The sequence below is a fragment of the Drosophila kikkawai genome, chromosome 2L (assembly GCF_030179895.1).
Source record: "Drosophila kikkawai strain 14028-0561.14 chromosome 2L, DkikHiC1v2, whole genome shotgun sequence".
NCBI classification, from domain to species: Eukaryota; Metazoa; Arthropoda; class Insecta; order Diptera; family Drosophilidae; genus Drosophila; species Drosophila kikkawai.
Window position 1 is genome coordinate 11,439,636 of NC_091728.1, and position 23,654 is coordinate 11,463,289.

The 23,654-nt window shown below is 42.1% G+C and overlaps 1 protein-coding gene across 6 annotated transcripts in view; it reads left to right on the plus strand.

The window, feature by feature from the left end:
• The window catches only part of sick (sickie), a 138,384-nt gene that overhangs the window by 83,519 nt on the left and 31,211 nt on the right, over window positions 1-23,654 (plus strand). For 5 of the 6 annotated variants that reach the window (XM_070283533.1, XM_070283534.1, XM_017178283.3 and 2 more), the window contains 3 exons: window positions 9,222-9,352; window positions 10,309-10,417; window positions 10,520-12,058. In XM_070283533.1, the coding sequence (XP_070139634.1) occupies window positions 9,222-9,352; window positions 10,309-10,417; window positions 10,520-12,058 (1,779 nt within the window). Of the gene's footprint in view, window positions 1-3,734; window positions 4,009-9,221; window positions 9,353-10,308; window positions 10,418-10,519; window positions 12,059-23,654 lie in introns of all 6 variants that reach the window. The other variant, XM_017178285.2, reaches the window with a different exon arrangement.

Consider the following 23,654-nt stretch of genomic DNA (forward strand, 5'->3'; position numbering starts at 1 on the left):
AGGATTATGTTTGCCTCAATGGAAAGATGCTTGTAAGTTGCCACATACGGGGATTCCTGCTAATTATGGCTTCCAAGACATTCCTGTCTCGGGATTTTCAATTTTCAAGCTATGCGCTCTGTCCCTGACATCTGACAAGCTGACAACCTGACAAGAGTAACAGGGCGCTGTCAAAACCAGCCCGTGAGGGAGAGCATTGAACTCGTTTAGCAACCCTCACAGAAGCCAAAACCAAAAGCAAATCCAAACCAAAATCGAATCGATAACCCCGCCAGAAATTCGAGATATCAAAAAGCAAGCTGTCAAATTATCAAACAAGCGGAGCCACATCATGTAAAATCATTGCGGAGCCAAGGAAGCCCTCGAGGTACTGCCCAGATACTCCTCTCGAAACATTGGGCTAATGATAGGGGCATAGTGTCTCGGGGCTAGCCAACGAGGTAGCTGACAGTTGAGGGAGAAATGTGTATTATGTTGATGGCAGCATTACGCTAATGATTTAATTATGTTAATGATTATTTCCGAAATGGAGGAGGGTGAGGTGATCGCTGATCGGGGTCGATTCGTGATGGTTATGATGGGGCAGTACAGCGAGTTTTCCAAACTGACCCAAAAATAAGTTGTGAGAAATACCAAGATTTTGTATTTATAGGAAGACCAAATGAATATTACATCTTAACTTTAAAGAACCTTTGATATTTGCAGGTATTTAATATGTTTTTTCGTTTCCCGGAAAATCAAGACTCCCCACCGTTTCACGGAAATGTCAATTGCAACTTCTCAAGTCGAACGATTATGAAATGCTTAGTTTTCTGATTTACATGAAAGATATAGGCCACACCTCGAGCATTGATCTTCTAGCATTTAATTGGTTGACTGGAAACAGCGTTTTCGAAAGAGTAAAATAGGCGGAAAACAAATGTCACTTTGAGTTGCCCAAAAGCAGCCAAAGTACACATAAATCTGTTCACTCCATCTAGCTTTGGCCTCCTTCTGGCCGTTCCTCTGGCTTTCATTCAATGCAAAATGCCGTGACAAATTGTTGATTTGGTTTGACATATAAAAAAATGCCTTTGTCTTCAGGTTTCCTTTAAGATACCCACTAGTTTTGGAACAATGGAGTGGTTACGTTATCTTAACGATTCATAATTATAATTTTATAATTTAGAATGTATTTTAAAATAAATACATTACAAACCAAATATTTCTATATTTTTTAATACTTCCCTTAACAACCTCTTTTACTTGATTATAAATAATTCAATTGAATTATCATTTGCAAATCTATAGGTTGAATTTCTACACCACTTTAAATATTTTATTTTATTTTTTAAGCTTTCATATTTTGTTAGCTTTCAAGTTTCCAGGGTATCCCACTGTAGTCACCCTCTAAAATGTAATTTCTCGCTGTAGCTTTTTCCCTTTGTCTTTCATTCGTTTTGTATATATTTTGTATATTTAAGCGGAAGCTAAAAGACTCTTTCAAGTTGATTTCTGCTCCATAAACTTGTCTATTTTTGTTTTGGTCCCAACTGCTCGCTGGAGCGCAAAAGGCAGGCCCCCACCAGAGGCAACCCCCAAATCCCCTGCATTTCTCCATCATGAAGCGTTTCGAAAATTTGGAGCAGCACGTGCATTTGCACGTTTTAAATTTGTCTCCCTCTTCGCCCCCACATTTAATGCCCTGCCTTTTGTTTATATTTAGATGTTAGTATTTTTTTATGTCAGTTAAGAGGGGAACGTGAAAGGGCTTGGGGAGGACTTTTACGCCATAAATCTCGTCAGAATTTATTTGTTAAAGCCAAAGACGAAGTACGGTTTGATATGCACTGCATGTGCTGGGGGGCGCCACGTTCGAGTTTCTAAAAACCCGGCGAACATAGTTTCGCTTGGAGTGATTGAACGCTTGCATTGCTAGATTTATGGGCTACAGCCAAGTCGCAGACAAAGCCAGGCCAAATGGGCTAAAGGCCCGGTCCAGTCTGGTCCGGGGATCAGTAACAACAATGGAAAACTTGGACCCATTAATTCTCTGTGTGAATTTCCTTTCAAAAACTGCACTCCAAGGTAGGGGTATCCCCAAAAGTAGCCCAACAATTACCACCCTCGCTCTAGGATATCTAGAAACTGGTGTTCGTGACGTTAACACTTAACAGTCATTGAATTTATACTCAACAAAAAAATATATATTTTAATTAAATAAATATAAATACTTATGAATTTCATTATCTTTAAGGATACATAATTCTGATCTGTTATATTTTTTAAGAATTTAGCAGAAGCTTTTTTGTCCTGTCTAATATTCTTATATTTTCCTTAGTTTCTTTTATTTTTCCCAGTGTTCTTACATTTATATGTATATGTGTGCGTGTCTTTTAGCAACTTTTTGCCACTTCTTTGCCGCATATTAAATAATTTTCCCTGGCCAACTTGGGGCCACCACTCACTGTACGTGACTAAACGTCAATTTCCAGTTCTAGGCCCTCGGCGCTTCCTTTTCCCTTCCGCTAACCAGGCAAAATGCATTTTCAAAAACCGATTTTAATAATTTCTCAGTGAACCCTCAGGCCTCTTATGCGGCGGCTTAGATAAGGCCTGAGTAAACGAGATCCTGCCACTTTTTATGCAGAGTGCAAAAGTGCAACGCTCTGATAAGAACATCGACTTGTCCTTCCACTCGAAAGTTTTCTCAACTCAACTGTCGGCCGACGGCATTTTAAGTGTGTCAAAAAAGTTGCACTTCAAGTTATGTACGTGATATTTGGAAAATCGAAGAATTATAATAGTTAGGCTTTGATAGTTTAATCGCTTACATAAATAAATTAAACAAGTTAACCTATAACATGTTTGGGCTTACAAAAGATCCCTTCTCTTACTCTATTCCTTATGGGTTTTCCTAGATCCGCATAGAGTTTTTGCTGTGCTACGCAATATGACCACTTTGAGAGCATTTAGCAGGCACTTGAAAAGTCCTAAAAAAAAGTACAGGACTTGGGCCGCCCTGCGGGTGGGCCCAGCAGCCACCCACTCACGTGTCACGCACACGTGCGTATTATTTACACGCAATATTTTTTTGTTCCTTTGGAAGCTATGACTTGTTTTCGGAAGGCATTCCCCATTCTTGTTATAGAAATTATCGATTTTCATCCCAGGCAGCGACAAAAAGAGCATTGTTCGGGTTATATACCATCTTGAAGCTAGGAACAATCAATCTACCCCCAATTTTTCAAGTCTACTCTTCTCGATTAGCCGCATCGGCAGTCATACATCAAAAACAAATGTAGGGTTGTCTGGTTTGCCTCTTCCTTGCACGGAAGTTGCAAATATGTTCACTTAATTGCATTAAGTTTGCGTTCCAAAGCAACCCCTGGATGTGTTTTTGGGTTAAGATCAAAGTACTGTGCAAATATTATGCTTTGGTCATCCCAAAATGGATTACTTTTTCCCTCTTTGCACTGTATTTGACATTGGGGCGTTGCTACCAGACATTTCTCTGATTTGGGTCCATTTATACTTGTATTCCAGCATCCCCCATTTAATTGCAAACTAATTACTAAAAGTAAACAGTACATTTTTGGTAAATGAGGCTTTAATTAGGGTGCTAAAGTGCAGTTTTTACACTTACAAAAAATATATAAATTGTAGAAGTTTGATAATAATATAAAAGATTAACAATATGCAACATCTAAACGGAAATTGTAAGAAATTAAATATCTTATTTTATTTTTATAAAGAGTTTCCAAATAACTGATCATCAAAAAGATACACAAAATCCCAACAAAAATTGTCAAATAATATGTAAATGATCTTACCAAGTGTAATGTGTAAAGGCTATAAGTGAAGAGTGAGCTAATTCAGTGCCAAAGTTGCATCTAAATGCCAAAATTAAGTTAGTTATCCAAACTCATCATCAAACGAAATGGGCAATGCATCATCATCGTCATCGGCGAATGGCGGAAAAAGTTCACGAAAATGTCGCAGTCTACCCAACTCACCGGATGTCAGAAGGTAAAGAAGCCCACGAAAGCCCATATCTATCTATATCTAAAGCAAATATATACTTTTCCGAGAAGATGTCAGGCCACATTGCTGGCCACTAATGAGTGTCATCATGCGTAGGGAAAACCTTTGAATTAGCCAAATGTCAGAACAATAAATCAAGTCAATCATCCCCGACTCCATTTCTAAAAACAAAGTTCCACCAAATTTACGATAATCTCTCAAGCCAAGAGAGAGATATTTATAGAGTCTAGAAAGTCAGAAATGATTTTCCGGAGGCTAATGGAGACGACATTTTGTGGTTCCCAAGATGTTTCCCGGCAAGTGCCAATTTTTCCCAGCTCACTCCAGATTCATAATTAATGTCTGAACAGTCTGCCTGGACCTCGCTCGCCTCTTCCCTCCCCATTTTCACACAAGTCTGTAGGTGCCGAAAGCGATCCAGAAGATGACACGCAACTGTCTCGCCGCGATGATCGGAGTGCAGAATGAACCAAGAAGTGTTGGCTGCCAGCCAGGCGGCATTTGAATTCAGTTGGAGCCCTCGGAACCGAATTAAAAGCATTGCATAATCAAGTGATCGCCTGAGTTCAACTGCCTCCGGAAACCTGAAATATTATAATAATATTTCAAAGTGCATTTGGGATACATATGTATGCTTTGAGCTCTGCAGGGGATCGTCTCTAACCCCCTGGAAAATACTTCAAATAGAAACGCAGGCCTGGAATCAACCACCGTATCTAAAAACCTTTCCGCCTTGATGGTGTGACACTGACCCTCCCTCTCTAGTGCACTCTCTTTCCAAAGTCAATAAATAAAACATTTGGCAAAGTTGCATAATTGAAAAGCAGAGAAATATTTGGGTTTTGGGAATCTCCAAATGTACTTATCAGCAGGCCCGATGCAACCCTTGGAAAAGTCTATTTGACAGAACAACCCCCGCGGAAAGTGTGTGAGACTCGTCAAAAGGAAATATTAAACACAAAAAGTTGTCAGCTGCATTTCTGTACGGGTGTGAAGAATGGCTTATTATATATACAGAGTCTAATAACTCTATAATTACAAATATCTCTAAATTCAGCAGAAAGACTCGTGTTAAATCCGTCACATCCCTTTCGTTTTTTTACTGTTTTTAATCCCTTTTCAGTTTCCATTCAACTTTTATTTTTCGATTTAGTCTTTAAGCTACTTATAAGTTCTATTTTGTTTATATTTTACAATATTTAAAATTGAGAAATGTGTATATACGAGCAGAACAGCCGCTCTAAAAAAACGCTCTAAAAGTGTGACTTCTTTTATTCACTGCCACCCCCATATTTTTGCACTTACGTAGGCTGCCAACAAAGTTGGACGCCCGGGCACAAAAAGGTGGAAGTTGCTACTTGAGTTGGCCAAGTGTGGAAGCTGGCGAAGAGGGTCTTTGGAGACCCAATTCCCCTCCTTGGTTTTCTCTGTTTGCCCGTCCACTCTCCATTTGCGGCTTCTGCGGCTTGTTTACATCCCGGCCAACCTGCTGCATATTTAAAGATGTCAACCAGCCAACAAAAGGTGGCAGTCCAATGATGACGACAGCCATTAGCAAGCTAGCGCTTTGCCTAGAAGCATCTTTGAGTTTGCCGTCCACCGAGCACGTGTGTATGTATCTGATGGATAAGAGACTGAGGGGCGGTGTAGCTTAGCAGACGCTATTAATTGTTTCTTGTGGCAGCAGCACCAACAGCAGCAGCAGCTGCTGCAGCTGAGAAAATGCGTCTCGAAAGCCACACAAACAACAGCTCCCACTGCTGAAGAAGAAGTTTCGCTCCGTCTAATAACTGAAAATCGTGACTTTATGTCTGCACTTGAAAAAGGAGCCCCGTACACAATGCTGGAATAGCTTTCAGTTGTCTTTCTTTTGGGCCAGAGAGGCAGGAGACTCCCCAGGGTCTGGGCCACTATGTAGATGTGGTGCGGTACACGACTTTTCAGAATGAACACGTTCTCCCGCGTATCGCATTACGAACATTTCTAATAGCGGAGACATTGTGACATGGCTTTTAGTTATATGAACAAAGCCGGTGTTGATTATGAGCCAAAAAGAAAGAGTAGGGATTAAGAAAGTCCCCAAAGACTTGCATCAAAAGAAGTCACAAGTTTTTCAAAAGAGACCACTAAGCGGAGTCATTCTTTAATGAAAAGGTAGACCTTTAAAGCTATCATATATCAAATTCTAGGGGTTTTCTACTACAATATGCCTTGTCTAATTTACAATGTTTCCATATCCGTTTAAAATTACCATTCTAGGTAAATGCATTCTAATTTATTTGTTTGTAATTCCAGTTTTCTGTAAACATATCAAGTTCATTTCATCGTAATCAAGCATAAACATTTGGTATCGACACTGCCTCTGGAAGGCAGCTCAATTCTGTGCACTCCGCCAGCTCTCCTCCTCTTGGCCACATTATGCTTATTACCAGCTATTCAACACCCACTCAAAAGAGAAAAATGTGAAACGAAAAGTATTCATAAAACTTTACCAAGGCGAAGCATCTTATTCTCGAGGCAACCGATGAGCTGACTTCACATCAACTTTGAACGGTTTTGCTTGACGGGCAGGCCAAAGTATCTGCTGGCTGCGGTTGTATCTTTCGGATAGCGGTTCTTCGGTGGCTGGCGGCCTGGGCTGCTTTAAAAGGTTTCGGGGTTAGGCTGGATCTGAAAATTGCCAGAGTCTTTGTGTGTGGAAACACACGTCTTTATATCTTTATATGTTTAAGCAGGAACTAAGGGGATTGCTTTATGCTCTCTCTTTAGCTCTCTTCATATTGGTAAATAACTTAAATGCCAAGGGCCGGGGCCGGATTGCCGCTTCTAACCATAAACGGGCAAACTGCAAGCAATACTCTCATGTGTATGAGCAATAATAAAAGCGAGAGATGCTGCATAAAAGGCAACTGGCGAATGCCCAAAATGGTCACAGCAGGCACAGCCATGAGAGCCTTCACATAGATGTCCAGGTTTATTCTCATCTGAATTGCACTGCAAGAAAACTACCATACAATATAAAGTTTGAAATAATGAAATATTTTATAAAATATTAAAAAATGCCTTTTTTTTATTATTCACAATCTAAGCTCCTGGTTTTCAGTATCAAATGCCAAATATTTTTAATTGAAAGTTACACAAGAGAAGTTTATACCCTTAATAATTGTATAAATGTAGAATATAGAGTTTTTGTAACCTGTTGATAATGGAATATTGGCCTCCTGTCCATAGGCAAGTCTGTTTTCCGAGTGCAGAGTCAGGCTTTTAAAGGCTGTTGCCATGACAAATGCAACTCAAGTGATACATTGTACACAAAGCAACAGCGAAATGCTGACGGGGAGTCGCGGAGGAAGCTGGAGCCGGTCCTGCTCACCGTTTCATATAGAATGCAAATACCATCAACGTTTCCCGTACGGAAATGTTTAGGGTCTGGTCCAAAACTGCGTGGGCTGCATTGGCAGGAGGAGGAGGATGAGGAGCGGGGCACGACGCACAGGTGAATGCCACGGAGAGGCATTGGAGGACTCAACTACACAGTGGCAGCTATTATGCGCACACACACACCACACATAGGGCTCCTCGTCTGCCAACAAAGGTCAAAGACATCTGGCAGCTGGTGCGTCGCTTCTCGTTCTGCATCTGTGGCAGATCTACAAATCAAAAATGCGCACTAAAGACGTAAAGTCAATTTGCGCAAATGGCAAAAACGGGAAAAATAAAACAAATACAGAAGTGACTGAGGCGCCTGGCACTTTGTTTTTGACATGCGACACCTGAAAGAGGAGATGCAAAGATACAAATGCATTTCCTACCTCATAACAAACTAAACAGTAGTTGGAACCAGATGGGGGGAAGACAAATTAAATCGGAGGAGAGTGTACAAATGAGTGTTGTTTACCAATGTCAATGAAGGGATCCATGTGTGTCTCATTAGGAGCTGCCACTGCTCTTTTATTTGGATTTCTATGGAGCATTAAATCTTAAAACTAGTAAGCTTTAATACTACCTAGCCTTCGTATAATTTAAAAACGAGTGTGTGGAAATCGAAGCCTTCAAAATTAAAGAAACCTCACGTAAGACTTGTGCCGACAAAGACGACAGAATACTTTTGAGACAATAAATGCAAATAAAGGAATATGAAAGTAATTTAAACACAAAGTTTTTTTTTTGTTGCTTGTCTGCTCAAAGGGAGGTAAAATGTCTTCCAGGAAGGGGAGTGGCTGCTCAGCATCTCTCAGGAGTTTCGTCTGCGTATTTAATTTGCAGTAGGACCCCCCGACAACTTCATTTGTCTGTCATATTTGTTTTTATTGTCTTTTTTATTCATTTAATGCAATTGTTACTCGTTCTCCGCCTTTATCCGCCTTACTTAATAATGGCCAACAACAATTGTGCGGCGGCATCCGTAAGATACATTTGTGTCTGGGAGCTTTGTCTTGTAAAAGTTTATGGGCGGCTCTTATTAAAACTTAGTGCGTCCTGGATTTGTTTGTCTTTTTTTATTTCTTCTTTAATTAGTTTAATCAGTCTTATGACTAATTACGCAAACTTGAACCAAAAGCTCAGGGAAATTGTGTAGGATTGCTGACCAATTATATGGGTAGACAGGCTGAAAAAAGCTTCTGACTTTTAACACTGAAATGGTATGATTTTCTTAAGCAAAACTTCATTACAGGTGCACTCATATGCATTTTTTAAAGGCAAATACCTGACTAAGATTCAATTACGCTTAAATATAATCGAATACCTTAGGCTGTCTGGCATTCTTTATAAACTTGGTTATATCTTGTCCGTAACGCTACCTAACTATCCTGTTTACGGCTCTGCCACAAAGGTATCATTGCCATCTGACAATCGCAGCGATATGCAAATTTATAAGCACGAATCGTAAAAAAATTTACTGCATTCGCTGTTTCTTTTATTGCGCTTAGGGCTTGTCGGCAACAATAAGAGAAGCGTTTTATTAATTTAAAGCCATAAAATTATTAACAAAAGTAAACTGCAGATATCACAATCCATGCAAATCGCTACGAAGAATGCAGAATGTAATATGCACAGGGAACAGACACAGAGGCGTGGGTGTCTGCCATTAATATATCTCTTTTAAAATACATATTTCAGTTCTTTGTAAATGAATGCACTCTACCATATTAATATAAAATTCGCTTTAATAACTTTATGTATTTTTCCAATTGCAGACAAATTGCACCCGCCTATGCAAAGGTCAATGGCGGCACTGCCATTCCCCTGCCCGCCACCGTGATGGTCCAGCGTCGCTGTCCGCCGGACAAAGTGCGTCCACTGCCGCCCACACCGAACCACACGCCCTGTAAGTACACTCGCCTCGTATCATCCGGCATCGCCGGAAAAGTGTGGGAAATTTATTAAAAAATATTTCGAGCCCTGGAACCACCCTTAGAGCGTCTGAGGGGTGCCGAGGGACTTGCCTGTTGTTTACCGGGGATAAACAAATTTCGGTCCTGGAGTACAGCTACCAACCCCCAAGTTTCGAGAGCAGGCGGCACTGCACTTAGTATCCCATCTCCTCGGAAAAAAGAGCTTAGCCCTTTGAAATGCGTTCCATGGATGGGAATATGACCGAGATTTTGTCACTGGAGGGGAGCTCCTTTATGCGCCATCAGGGCACCCAGGGGAACCGTTTGGGGTTAAAACTTGGTATAGGACCGTAACCGAATCGTTGATTTGTAAAAAGAAGGTAACCGAAAACAGCTAGTAATTAGAGAGCTTAATCAAAATGGGAACTTTAAGGTTGAGAATACCGTAGAGCTGTTGAAAAATATTGAAAATTTATATTTTATTCAGGTTTCTGTAGTGGGTGACAAGTTCAGGATCGTCTATAATATCAAAACTCTTGCTACCGCAATATTCCGACCGAATTTAGATTAATTATTATATAAATTGTATATTTTTATCAGATTTATAGGCTCAATTTAGGAGAGAAAAACGCTGTCGCACAGATTTCTCTTTGTTGTACTAAATTCAAGATCTTGGTCATATTTATAGAACGTTTTCTCTCGCCCCGATGATTTATTTTCCAAATATTTGGCTCGTCTGTCCACATACATTAATCTCGGGCCCGTGACTCCTCCCGATCTGTTATCAGGCTCACGCGAGGCAATTAATTAAGTTTTATGTCCACATTGCCCTTTTGCATTGATTTATAGGTTGACTCTTTGTGCTAAGTGGGCGCCAGCCGAATTCCGAGTGGGAAAGCAGTTCTTTATGGCTAGGCTGTAACCCTTGCTGTTGTTTTCTGTTTTTCAGCGATACCGGGCCTGGGCAAGAGCGGAAGTGACTTCAATTCGAGCCGTCCAAACAGTCCGCCCACCAGCAATCACACCATCCAGAGTCTCAAGGGCGGCAATAACAACAGGTAAGACCTTGAAAATAAGTTGTGAGCTTAAATTTAAAAGAATGAAGTTATAAAATTTACTTAAGTTGAAGTCACATATTAAAGGATCCCTTTCCCTTGCAGCCTTCGACCGCCGAGCGTGAAGAGCGGCCACCAGAGCGGTATCCCATCGCCCAGCAGCCCGCAGACTGCTCCCCAAAAGCACTCCATGCTGGACAAACTGAAGCTATTCAACAAGGAGAAGCAGCAGAACGCGGCAAATGCGGCGGCAGTGGCCAGCAAGTCGCAGATCCAGTCAAAGCGCACTTCCTCCTCCTCGGGGTTCAGTTCCGCCCGCTCGGAGCGCTCCGATTCCAGTCTGAGCCTGAACGACGGCCATGGATCCCAGTTGAAGCCGCCAAGCATCAGCGTGGCCAACTCACAGAAGGCTCTGCCCAAGAGCAAGCAGTCCAAGCTCCTGGCTGCGCAGCAGAAAAAAGAGCAGACCAACAAGGCCAAGCTGGACAAGAAGGAGAAAAGTCCGGCGCGGAGCCTGAATAAGGAGGAGTCCGGTAACGAGTCTCGTAGCTCCACGATGGGCAGAACGGGCAAGAGCTCCCTGGCTCGCGCAGTGGTTGGAGTGGAGAAAAATACACCCAAAACCTCCTCCAAGTCATCGCTGCACTCAAAGTCTGACTCGAAGAGCTCCTTGAAGACGCCCCAGTTGCTGCAGAGCCCCAGTGGCACCGGGCTACCCAAGCCCATTGCCGCCATCAAGGGCACCAGCAAATTACCCTCACTGGGTGGAAATTCTCCAGTCCCGGAGCCCCAGCAACAGCAGCACCATCAGCTGCTGAAGCGCGAAACCAGCGACATATCCTCAAACGTATCCCAGACAGCGGCGGGTGACTCCCCCGGCACACATATCCTCAAGGCGGCGGCGCCAGCACCGCCCCCTTACTACGCCAACAGTCAGCCCCCACCGTTGCCGCCAGCACACATATCATCTCACCATGCCGCCCATCCCCAAATGGGTGGCTACCTGAGTGAGCCGAGCACTCCGCAGCACAACTCGGGCATCTATGGCAGCAGTCGCCTCGCGGCGCCCAAGTCCGCGCTGAGTGCTCCTCGAAAGTTGGAGTACAGTGCCGGACCGCACATACTGGCCTCGCCACCCCACCGCCAGGGTCTGCAGCGACCCCTGGTTAACTCGGCACCCAACACTCCCACCGCCTCGCCGCACAAGTTTCACACCATTCCCTCGAAGATCGTGGGCACCATTTACGAGGCCAAAGAGGAACTGCTGCCCCCTCAGCAGCAGCAACAGCAACAACAGACCTCCGCTGGGGGTTCGGTGCTGCCCATGAGACCGCTGCTTCGGGGCTACAATTCCCACGTGACTTTGCCCACGAGAGGAGCACGCGGTGGCCACCATCCGCACCAGTCTTACTTGGACTTTTGCGAGTCGGACATTGGCCAGGGTTACTGCAGCGACGGGGATGCCCTGCGAGTGGTCAGCTCTGCATCTGGTGGTCGCTTCCATGACATTGACAATGGATACCTTTCGGAGGGCAGCAGCGGCCTCGGCGGGCCAAGTACATCCTCTGGAGGCATTTCTCATGGCAAGCACTTTCTCAGCATGATGCGAGCGCGCACACAACTGCCTACGACCATTGAAGAAAGGTGAGTAATAGATCTTGATAGATATATTATTTATACATGCAACACAAGACTGAAATATAAAGACTACATAACAAGAAGATTTGAATTTAAAATCTCCCCAGTGAAATATCTTAAAGCTATAATGAAACTATCACCTATTTAAGACATCAATCTCTGTCTTGACATATAAACATACTCATTTATAGCTTCTCAAAAGTAAGAGAAAAGTATCGTAATTCTCCTTTCCCCAGCCAATCTCATTATAACGAGCCTTGGGGAGGCCTCTCACTCACTCTTTCACCAACTTTCATGAGTCATCCTCTAAAATCCACTTCCTCCGCTGCGTCTGGCGATTGTGCAGCTCCTCGAACTCTGCCTCCGCTGACACCAATGAGTCAACCAATTCGAGTATCGCCTCGGTTGCTTCCAAGAAGTTGTTTGTTGCTTAAATGTAGCGTGCCGTCTTTTTGGTGTCATTTCACACAGCTGGCCAAATTCTTTCAGAAGTGACTTTCGCCCCGAGCGCCACGCATAATTTGGGCACACTTTACGTATCGCTCGAGGGCCACTCATCGGGATGTGAAGCAGTTAATTGCACTGGCAGCCACTTGACTACCTTAACAACTTCCGGCAGGATACACAAGAGTATCCACTTCACAAGGCCGATCCGATCCGAGCCCAGATCCACAGCTCAAATTGCCAATTTGCATAAAATCCACTAGATGTCGGCTGCCACATCCTAGGCCCGCACTCGTGCTGCGGCATGTCGAATGTCACTTTCAAATTGTCAGCAGCAGACGACTTGACAATCGACAATGCTCACCTGTCAACGGCCGATACTCCTCACACAGATACTCACCGATTCGCACACAGTCACAGGCAGGAGACCCATCTCCATGGCAGCTAAACCGAGGTCCTTTATGGGACAAAGATTGGAATTTCCTTTGTGAAAAGGATAACCTTTAGAGGTAATTTTGGTGAAGGGATTGAAGTAGTTTCTAGAAAATATAATAAATACAAGGAAAGTGGGAGAAAATTGTGGAACAACTTAAACATTAAATAATACAAAATATAAAATATAAACATTAGTAGTTCCAACTTTAAAGCCATTTAGCCCGAAAGCACAATATTCAAAAATTCTCTGCTCTATTTCAAGGCAGCTGTCACAGCATAAAATTCAATTTAATAAACTTATTTTCGTAATTTTCCCAGAACTTGTCAGATGGGAGCTTTGCCCATATCTCAACGCATTTCATTAAAAAGTGCTTATGGCCTGTGAATAGGAAAATAAACAGCAATGGGAGGGAAAATGGAAACAGCACAGGGCTGAGATGAGGCTTCCACATTTTCATTAGCTTGCGGTTCCGTCAGCGTGCTTGATCTGAGAAATTAATGCAATGCCATGGGCATTATAAATGGGAACAGCTGTCATCGCGCCCGCGCCGAGTTCAAAGGCATCCCGGGCATCGCATCACCTCCCTCGGAAAAGAGTGACCCTGAAGCGACTTTTAAGCCACGGTCACGTAGTGCAGTTGAAAATCATGTTGAAATTGAATTTTAATGCACGTCGCTGGCCGGCAACCTGTCGCATTAGTGTCAGTGGCAGTGCCACAGGATCTTCGAGGTCCCTGGGGCTGGGGCTAATCAGTTGCGGCCCAGACACCTGCAGGACATAATTTCCGAAGCCCAACAAGTGTGCCGGTCTTATGTTGCCATGGAGGACTCCCCGGCGGCAGTCTAGCCATAAAAGTAAATCAAAATGCAGCAGGGCGCAAAAATATTTCAACAGGAATGCGGCGAGGCGGGACTCCACAGCAGACAGCTAGGATCCTTTCCGGGTAGGGGCCAACTGGACGCACATATGGCGTTATCCTTTGGTGTTCGCCAATCCCAGGCACCGCCTTTTATTTAATAACGCATTTTTCAATGCAATTGATTTATGACACGGGCGTGCTTTGCAGCTATTTGCGCTTTTAAACTATTTCCGGCAACTGGAAGTTATGGTGCATGTGCGATGTCTGTTCCTGTGCAGAGATTCTGGAGGGGAATAAGCGTATACCCGCTTTTCTTTATAAATTTAAACCAAATTCTGTGTTTTCCCTTCTTAAACACCCTTTAAAGCCTGCTTAAATGTCTCTAATTTCTCTGACCACAACGCGACGCACAATTTAAAAATATATATTTCCCATTATGTTCAAAAAATCTGCCCGCTAATGGTTTTAATATATGCAATACGAAATTCAGTGAACCCGAGGTCGGAGGACTAAAAGTGTTTTGTGGAGTAGCCTTGTCCACCTGTCTGCTCTGTCGCTTCTAGTTCGGTTAACCACTCTCCGAATTTGGCAAAATGTGTTGTTTTTTTGAGCCTTGTCCACTCGAGTGCCCAGCGGGAAACTGACCCGGCTGCTCTGTTTTGATACGCTTTATTTCTGCCCAATTTTTTCAACCACATTTTTCCCTTTTTTCTTGGCTAGCCCGAGATGGGTTAAATGAACCAAACATTTTTGGGATATTCAATTTGTTTGGGCGTCATTCAGATTAATGCTTATGTGACGCATTAGAAGCGTGACTTTTAGAGATATGGAAAAAGAGTGTTTTGAAGAAAAGAGGAATCGTTACAAAGTGTTATTTTCGAAGTTGTTCAGATAGAGTTTTTAGACACTTTGGAAAGGAAAATAGCAATGCTCGGTGATTTCTCCTGGATCAAACCAATCCAGTTTTCTTACGACTTTCCGGCGACTGAAGGTTTACGGGAGGAGCTGGAGCCTTGGCTGTCGCTGCCTTGGCGGCCTCCTTCTTCTTCTGCTGGGTCAACTTGATTTCCTCATCCATTGGCTCCAGAAAATCATCCAAATCGATTTTGGTTGTACACTGGGAACTAGGCTTCCTCCACTCTCCCCTGAGCTGATGGGATATACCTCACTCTCTGCTCACAGATTCCGATTCAGAAACGGATATCTCAATAGGCTCGGTCTTAATAAGCGACTCACTGGCATTCATTAGCCGGGTTAGGCGCCCTAAGTGGTTCCCCAAATCGGTGTTTTCGTCCTCCTGCTCCTCTGGCATTGGTTCGAACATCAGTTTGCTCAAGGGATTTACTCTCAGAGGTGTGGAGTTATGATGCACTGCATCCGCAGCGGACAAGTTCAACTGCTGGCTGCTCTTCCCATTCTTCTTCTGACCACGATGTCTCCGGGATTCCACCCAGCAGCTCCTGCCGGGACACTTCCTGAAGAAAAGAGAAAAAGTAAGCAGTTCGCAAGTAGTTCGCAAGTAGTTCGCAAGCAGTACGCAAGCAGTACGCAAGCAGTACGTGTAAATATTCAAAAACTGCTTTCTCAAAATAACGGTAATACTGCCGTTTTGAATAAGCTATTTCAAGCAGTGCTTGTTTTTATCATTGGATACGGCAACCTTGTTTCCCAGTTTGAAAATGAAAAAACGGAATTTTATTTTTAAAAACTTTCAACGATTTTTATAAAAATTGGAAGTCAAAACCCCGATTTTAATAAAATTAAAATTAAAAAAAAGCTCGACGTGAGAACCTGTAGAATTACCTAAAGAAGTTATGTTCCATATTTCAAAAAAATGTACGAAAAAATTAAATAACTTACCCCCCTTGTGATTATTTTTTAAATAAGTTTGTATATTTAATAAATTTATGCAACTTCCTAAAATGTTTGTCTGAAAATAAGCTTTATTTACTGCAAAACTCCTTTCAGAAATTCCTCTTGGTTTGGCAAATAAATCGCAAAAGTTGTCGGGCTTAGCAAACGTTTACCAGTTGCAGTTTTACAAATGCAAATCAAAGAGAAATAAAGCAATGCCATGCCACTCCCACAGCTGACTGCCTGCTTCAAAGCCAACTATTTATCCATTCCACCCCCACACCCACACAGCGTGTGCTAAACAATTAAAAGCAACTCAAAGCGTATGACCGAAGCATTCGTAAGCCTTTAAGTCATAACTGACCTTTCCACATGCCGCAAATAAGAGTTCACAAAGTGATACGTGCCCGCCTGAAACTTGGCTTTTGACTTAATCGCTTTCTAATAACTTGGCCATAGCAGCCAGTTGTTTTTGCAACTTGTTATTAACGCTCATACTGTGGAATTTGGTTTAGTTGCTTAGAATAAGTGTGTGTGATTTGGTATAATAAGTTAGAAAAGTGCAACAAATAAACATATTATTAATATTAGTTGCCAAAAAGCCATTTATTATTTTTGCTTGTGATAAATGTTTAGTGAACTTTCTTATCCTCACATTTATTTTAATGAATGAAATTAGTGATTAATTATAGCTGTTCTGTTTCCGCTTTAAGAAAATTCCCAAGATTTTGCAGAAAAAAATTGAAAGCAAAGAAGCAAAGTTGAATGAATATCGTCGGGCTAGCCAGTTTTCATTTTCAGCAGCTTAAAATCAAGTTTCTCACTTCATTCAGCAATCACTTGTAGATTTGTTTAATTTTATATCCCAGCCGGGTATACACATTTTTACGACAGTTCCCTAAAAAATTATAATAAAGCTATTATCTGTGATAGGAGATAAAAAGCAATGTTAAAGTTTTATTTTATTAAAAGTTGAAGCCTTGCATTGCAAGTCGTTTTGTACACAAAATATTTAATTTTAGGAAGCTGGCTTATTTCCATCATATGAATACCAGCAAAATCCCCAAAGATACTCCTGGAATGCCTCAAATGAAATTAAACACAGTATTTAATTACACATCATACTAAGGTATAATAACTTCGACTTGTTTCTTTTCTCTTAATGCATCGTCAGAACCAGCCCGCCCTTGGCTCAATTATTTTTGGAGTTTAAGACAGCCTGACAAACGCCCAAATAATCCGAAACAAGTTTCTGTTTTCAAATTCGCAACTAAGAGCTGTTGCGAAACTATTTTCGAACTTGACTCTCTTAGCCTCTCTGTGTACGTGTTGCTCTCTGGCCGAAAGACATTTGTTGCTTTTGGCAGACAAACTGGCGGTTGGCTAAGAGCAACCCAGCGAGTCAGAGCCAACCCACTTGGCCGCTTGCTAGAAGGCATTACCTCACTTTGGCTGCGAGCATGATTCATATCATACGGCAGGACTCGGGGTCCTGGAGCAGAGAGAAACGAGAACGAGGGATAGTAAGAAGGAATATATAAGCACGTACTGAGGCGCCATAATCCCGAAAAACTGCCGCACAAAGAGCACTTACTTGTATCTATACTATATGGAAGCAACATCCTTCTGACCTTCTGTGCGATTCCTTGCATGATCCCAACATTGTGCTTACTTCTTTATGTCTGTTGGCTTCTTCACTGCTGCGTCCATAAATTTCAATTGCGTATTGACAGCTCCCGAATGAAGTAAAAAACTTTACCTCAAGTTTTATTTACGAAAGTTTTCCGACCCCTCAGACTTCAGATTCCTCTTTTTCGGTGTCTTGCCCGCCTTTGCAAATGTTTATGCCCCAGGTCTGTTCATTCAACTAAGCAAGTGCGTGGTCGAAAAGGAGATACAAAAACAAAAGGCGCTTTGGGCCAAATACAAATGCGAAACTTTGCACTTCGAGTCTATTCAGACCTGGGTAGCAATCAGGTGGGCAGGCAGGTGTCTCGCGCTTCGACTGGCGTTGCATGTCGCACAGCCTTTTACTTTCAACGCAAACGCCGACGGGCAGGAAGCCGCCGCTCTTAGCCTCGCCATTTGTCTCTCTTTTATCCGAACGGGCTCTCTTCGTGGTGTTCGAATTTTCCGATGGGTTTTCCACGGCCGAACTGAAGAGCAACCCCAAACGCATTTGTACACTCGGGCGGAGCGGTTGCCACACAAAAATGCTGTTGGCCGAAGCGGAAAACCCAACGCGTTCGTTTCAAAGCTTTAAATTAATATTTAAAACAAGGTTTTGACAAGGGAATTAAAGTTAAGTGAATTTAAGTCGAGAAGTTTGAGTGAATTTCAGCAGCAAATGGAATGCAATGAATAAATTAGTTTGGCTAAAATGAAGTCAAGTGTGGAATTGAGTGACGGAAAAATCGCAATCAAAAAGAATTCCTATAAGTTGAATGCTGATGAAGTGAAAAGTTTTCGAGTATTTTTCGAGGGCAAATAAAGGTAAATTTGTGTAATTAACAGATCCAACCTTTGGCAGGCAAATGGCTGAGCCGTGTCAATGACTGCCCCGGGGCATTAAACCCTCGGTCCGGCTTTGACTCCTATTCCTGTTTATGTTCCTGCGCCGCCTTTGTTTACCCTGTCATCCAGCCGTGTGTGCTTGTCCTTCTGTTTTCTGTTTGGGGAAGTTGTATTTAAACAGGGGTTCTAAAAAGAGGTCCGCACCGGGGCAAACACGTCCGAGAGTTGGGCTCTTTTCTTGCATTTTCCCACATGTCGTCCCAATCAATCTACCCCCGCCAGCAGGTGTCTATCAATTTCAACAATTACTTCAAATGTCAGACGTGTTGCCTGGTCGCTATAAATCTTAAAAAGGCAAAGCAACTGCCACAACTTGGTGACCAAAGCTCCCCCCTGTCTCTCACCCTCGACGGTTGGCTTAGTAAGATTGTTTCTGTGCTCGGATTAAGCCGGAATTTACAATGAGCTAAGCGGCTTTGGGCGCACGCCTAGCTGCGCTTGAAGAGCTCCGAGGAACCACAGAGGGTTAAGCGGGTTAAGCTAGCTAGGGCGCCATGTAATCGGCTCTCAAATCAGCTGCACTTCACGGGAGTCCTATAATTTTAATCTAAGCTACGTAATTCCAGAGCAACAAGACTAGGAATTGGGGGAAGGAATGAAGTTAACAATAAGGATATAGACCCTGCTGGCACTCTCCCTTTTTTTTTTTTTGCTTCATTAAAGTGCAATGAACTTCGGGTAACGTTTTGGGGGCCAAGTTTTTCTTCCTTTTGTTTTGCCGGCATTCCAACCCTCGTGCTAGGTGAAACGGCACTTAATTTAATGTACAATTTATGTAAGACAGTCGGAGGCTAATAAAAACGCCTCGAATGCCGGGCTGGCATATATTAAACTTCTGTATCGGACAGTAGAGGCAACGATTCACACTATTGTTCTCGGGGAAGGAGCGACAGGAAGAACTCGGGAACAGGACAAGGCAGGACGGGATGACTCGAGTGGCCCATAAAATGGGTTAAACGAGTTGGCCTAAAAACGACAGAACTTTGCCGCAGTGGAAACTGTCAAATGGCGAACCAACACAATACCGCAACGTAAACACACTTTGCATGATTTAAGGCCATAGGGAAAATTGCAATATACTTTGCCATAACGAGGACGACCCCGGCGGAGGACCAAAGAACCCCTGTTTATCGCGCATATCCAACTTATAACCCCATCCTCTCACACATATTTGGCTAGTCAATTTTGTGGCCAAGGAGGTGTGTCTTTAGAGGAAAATCGATGGCTAAATGTGATTAGCAGCACGGGATTACTTTTCATGGATGTGGGCTGTCCAAGGGGCGTGTCAAATGTGTGTGTAGTCCTGGAAAAGCGAAACCACAAACTAAGCAACCTGACAAATGAGTTTATTAATGAGCAAATTAAGTAGTTCTCTGAGCAAGGTGGTCTCTTGTTGGGAAAGTTAAGTCCTCGGTTACTATTAGCTCTTAAGCTTAAGAACTCGGTTACTATTAGCTCTTTAGTGATGGGTTTTTAATATAGTTTTCTTTCCCATTAAAGCTAAAGTCAACCCGAACATGAGCTATGGCTTCTGCTTCTCTAATTTCCTATTTGCATCCTTTGTCTTTGTTCTCTGCTGGCTTGTAACTTGTATCTTTTTAATTAAAACGTGCAATTAGAAACCCAGCAGTCCTTCTCTGAAAGCCCTGGCAAGAGGTTTTCTTGGGATATTAACAAAGTTTCGTGCTTAATTTAATCTGGCTTGGAGAGTTTAACATATTTTAGAGGAATCCTCAAGCATTAAAGTTGCCGTCTAGGAATTTTCATGCTGGAAAAGTTTCTGAAAGAGCTCAGTGCAGGAGTTTTTATTTTATTTTTTAAGTTCTTCTTACCAACTGGACCCACTTTTGTTGCTGCCATAACTCAGTGGGCCGAGTATCGTAAAAGGCAAACAATTGCTTTAGGGAATCCTGTCGGTTGCATAATTGATGTGGGCCTGTTTCTACGAGTTCGCAGTCCTTTTCGCTACCCATTAGCAAGGATTTAAGGGGTACAATGGGTTTGTAAAAACAAATAGTATATTATATAACTTTAAGTATTTGAGAAATGATAAAGTTTGCTGCTCAAATGTCAACTGGTAATATATTCTAAATTTTTAAATGCTCATTTAGTGTTTCAAATTTGACATATTCTTTAATGTACCTGCAGTATTTTAATAAAATATATACTTTTTGGAAGCAGCATTCTAAGATTAGGTCCATTCTTAAGATTAGCTAACCCTTCCACCCACTATATAGCATTCATTATATCCTTGACACAGTCGCCTCGTTGCCTTGTTTCAAGTTTTGCCTGCTTTTAGGCGCCTGTTTTCTTGTTTGCTTCCATTTACAAGGCTGGCGCGAAACAGAAACATAAACTCAAAGGAACTCAGAGAGAAACTCAGTTGAAGGTTGCATGCCAACTCATCTCGGCTCAGCCCCAAGGCCCCGCAGCCGAACCACCCCACATGTTCGACACTTTTATTAATGCGCTTGTAACGCCCATAGAGCTGTCAGAATTCCATTCACAGAATGCCATTGTGCGGGGCAAAAGGAGGAGGCCCCGGGGAGGTGGGCTTTATCAACGTTTGCTATTTCCTGGGCTGATAAGACTGAATGCTTTGCCGCTTGTTGCTTGGCCCCAACTGTCGACGGTTTTAATAAATGAGAAGGCTTACAAAAGCGCTCAAGAAGCCAGAAAACATGAGTAGAAGGTAACAAGTTGACTATTTAATTAGAGTAACTGGCTAAAAAGCTATGAAAAATAAATGGAAACACTTGCAATTTGAGAAAAGTATTAACTAAATCTGGGATTTACCTAATATCATAATTTTAAAATGAATAATTCTAAATATATAATATCGCTACATACATTTACTTCTTAGAAAAAGGTAGCTTTCCTTAGAATCTCAATTTATCCGACTTTCACTAGCCTTACTCATTATCATTAGTCACTTCTCGCATACGCGAACACTCACTAATGGCTTCGTGAATTAGGGTCACAAATTTTTGTCAAGGACCCGAATTCCACGCCTAATTATCTACACAAAAAGCTGGCCTTTAGCCCAGTTCCTTTCAGCGAATTTAAGCGCGCCGACTGTCAATTAGTTGCGGCAATTACGAGAATATGTTACCACCTTTGGACCAACCCCGAAAAGTCCTTCTCATTTAAATTGAACACGTGCTTCTGGTCAGGGAATAAATTAGCAGGACCAAATTAAAAATTACACGAACGCAAGCGGCCAACTTAAATGGTTCTCCACTAAAGCGCAGAGAGTAGACCGCTTGTTTATGGCTTTTCACGTTGTTTTGCCAACGTTGTTTTGCTGCAGTCGCCTTTCCTCTCCCCCCCCACATGCAAATTACGTTTTGTGCTCGAAATTAGTTGCCAGCCAGAGAGGAAACTCCATCGGAATAAAATGGCCGAAAAATGCTAAAAGCCAGGGAACAAGTTCGGTGCAGGCATGCATGGAATTTCATTTCGACACCGCCACCCTCTAGGGAGGTGCGCCATATGGAGCTGGAGCTGATGGTATTATTTATTTTTTGAAGCGCACACATATTCTGTGTGTGTGTCCATGCGCGGGACTTAAAACTGAAGTACTTGCCCTGGGGTCCCTGCCCACTGACATCGATACAAGGGCAAATAATGGCAGGACGAAATATTGCATAAGGAATATAGCGAAAAGGATAGATATAGATTGATTTCAGTTCAAATGAATGTTTATTTAAATTATAATATAGTTTTGTAATATATACTTTTTACAATCATATCAAAATATATTCACAGAATATTGTTTCCATGTTTTATTTTGTTTAATCCTCTGCTATTTATTTTTATCTATTGAAAATATCACGTATACGCAGTTACTATCTGTAAACGACAGATAAATAAACTCTTTTTAAAAGCCACACTGAACCTGACATTATTTTTTCAACAAGTTATTAATATGTATTTCAATGTTTCGCATAATGCCCTTTCCTTTTTTTGACGTCTGTTTTTCTGTGGCATGACGTATTTGCATCCTGTGGCTTTGCGTCATTTGTGAAAGCCTTTGCCAGGGCAAAATGCGTTCACTTAAATGTGGATTTGCTTCAAATAAATTATAAGTTTTTCTACGAATGGCTAGCCAAATTCCTTTAAACAAACTTTTTCTTTAAACTAAAATACTCTTAGCTAGAGTAAAACCATTGAATACAACATAAAACACCATGGTTCAGTGGCTTTTGTTAGAATTATTTTATTGTTTCAGTTTGTAGGCCTTACTATTAAATAAAATAAATTTAAACTTGTCGCCACTATTGATTTCGCCCAGCTACCAGTCTGGGGGCACCAGCTATCCACTGATAGGGCAATCGCTATTGATTTTCCCATCCAGCTACCTTTCTCCCCCCTTATGCATATTGAGTGCGCGACAATTTATGAGCTTTATGTGTCACTTCTGATGCCACTTTCACTGGCACTTGCCACCCACACGTAGCCCTGCAAACCCACAGACCCACAGATACATAGTCACGCATATTCTTTGAGGGTCCGAAGGGCCAACCCTCGGCACCACCAAATGGACGTCTCGGTTTCAGGGAGAATGCTCTTTTTGTTTCGCTTACATATCAGCCAGGGCGTATCTAAACGGTAATTGCTTGCCAGGGTGTAGTTGGGTTTTACGACCCAGACAGCTGTTTTTTGCTTATTCTATTTTATTTAATGCCGCCTTAAATCATAGTATACATTTCATGAGCATGAATGCTTGAATATTCCTTGAAAAAGGCCTAAAATTAAGAAGACTTTTTACTTTTACTTGAAATAAGGAATAACCGAAATACATTTCTAATGAAAATTATAAACATTATCATACTCCTTCTCAAAGGAAAAAGGATTCCTTCCTCAAAAGTTTAATTCCATTGGGACACGCCCAATTAGTTTTGATTTCTGTCTGACTCCTGGCACTATGAAAAGCAGCATAGAAAATCAACTTTCCAGCTGACTTTTGTCTGTGAGGAATTCTTGTGCCAACCAAAGCCCCTCTTTTGTCATTTTAATTGAAAATTTTAGCCCTTCTCGAGCAGTACGGCTTGCCTCGTTCGCGTCTTAGCCATTTCTGTACGCCTTGACGCCTTTGGCATTGGCCGTTAGTCAGTTGCCAATTGTATTTCGGGGATTGGGTGTCAGGCATCTAGTTTCAGGTCTTTTGTTCGCCTTTGTCTGTCGAATTTCTTGGCTTTAGCTCGTTTGAATAGCAATTGTTTGCTTGCTAATTTGGCAATTGTTAGACAGGGTTACTTCCTTCCATCAGTCTGCTTTTAACTTTAAACTTTAATGTGAGCCTTTTAAAGCCTCAACTTGCATGAATTATAAAAGCAATGAATGAAGAAATGTAAAATAACAAAGAGGTCAAGTGTAGCTTTTGTCTTTTGCTAAAAATATTTATAATATTTAATGATAAATTTTCCTATTTT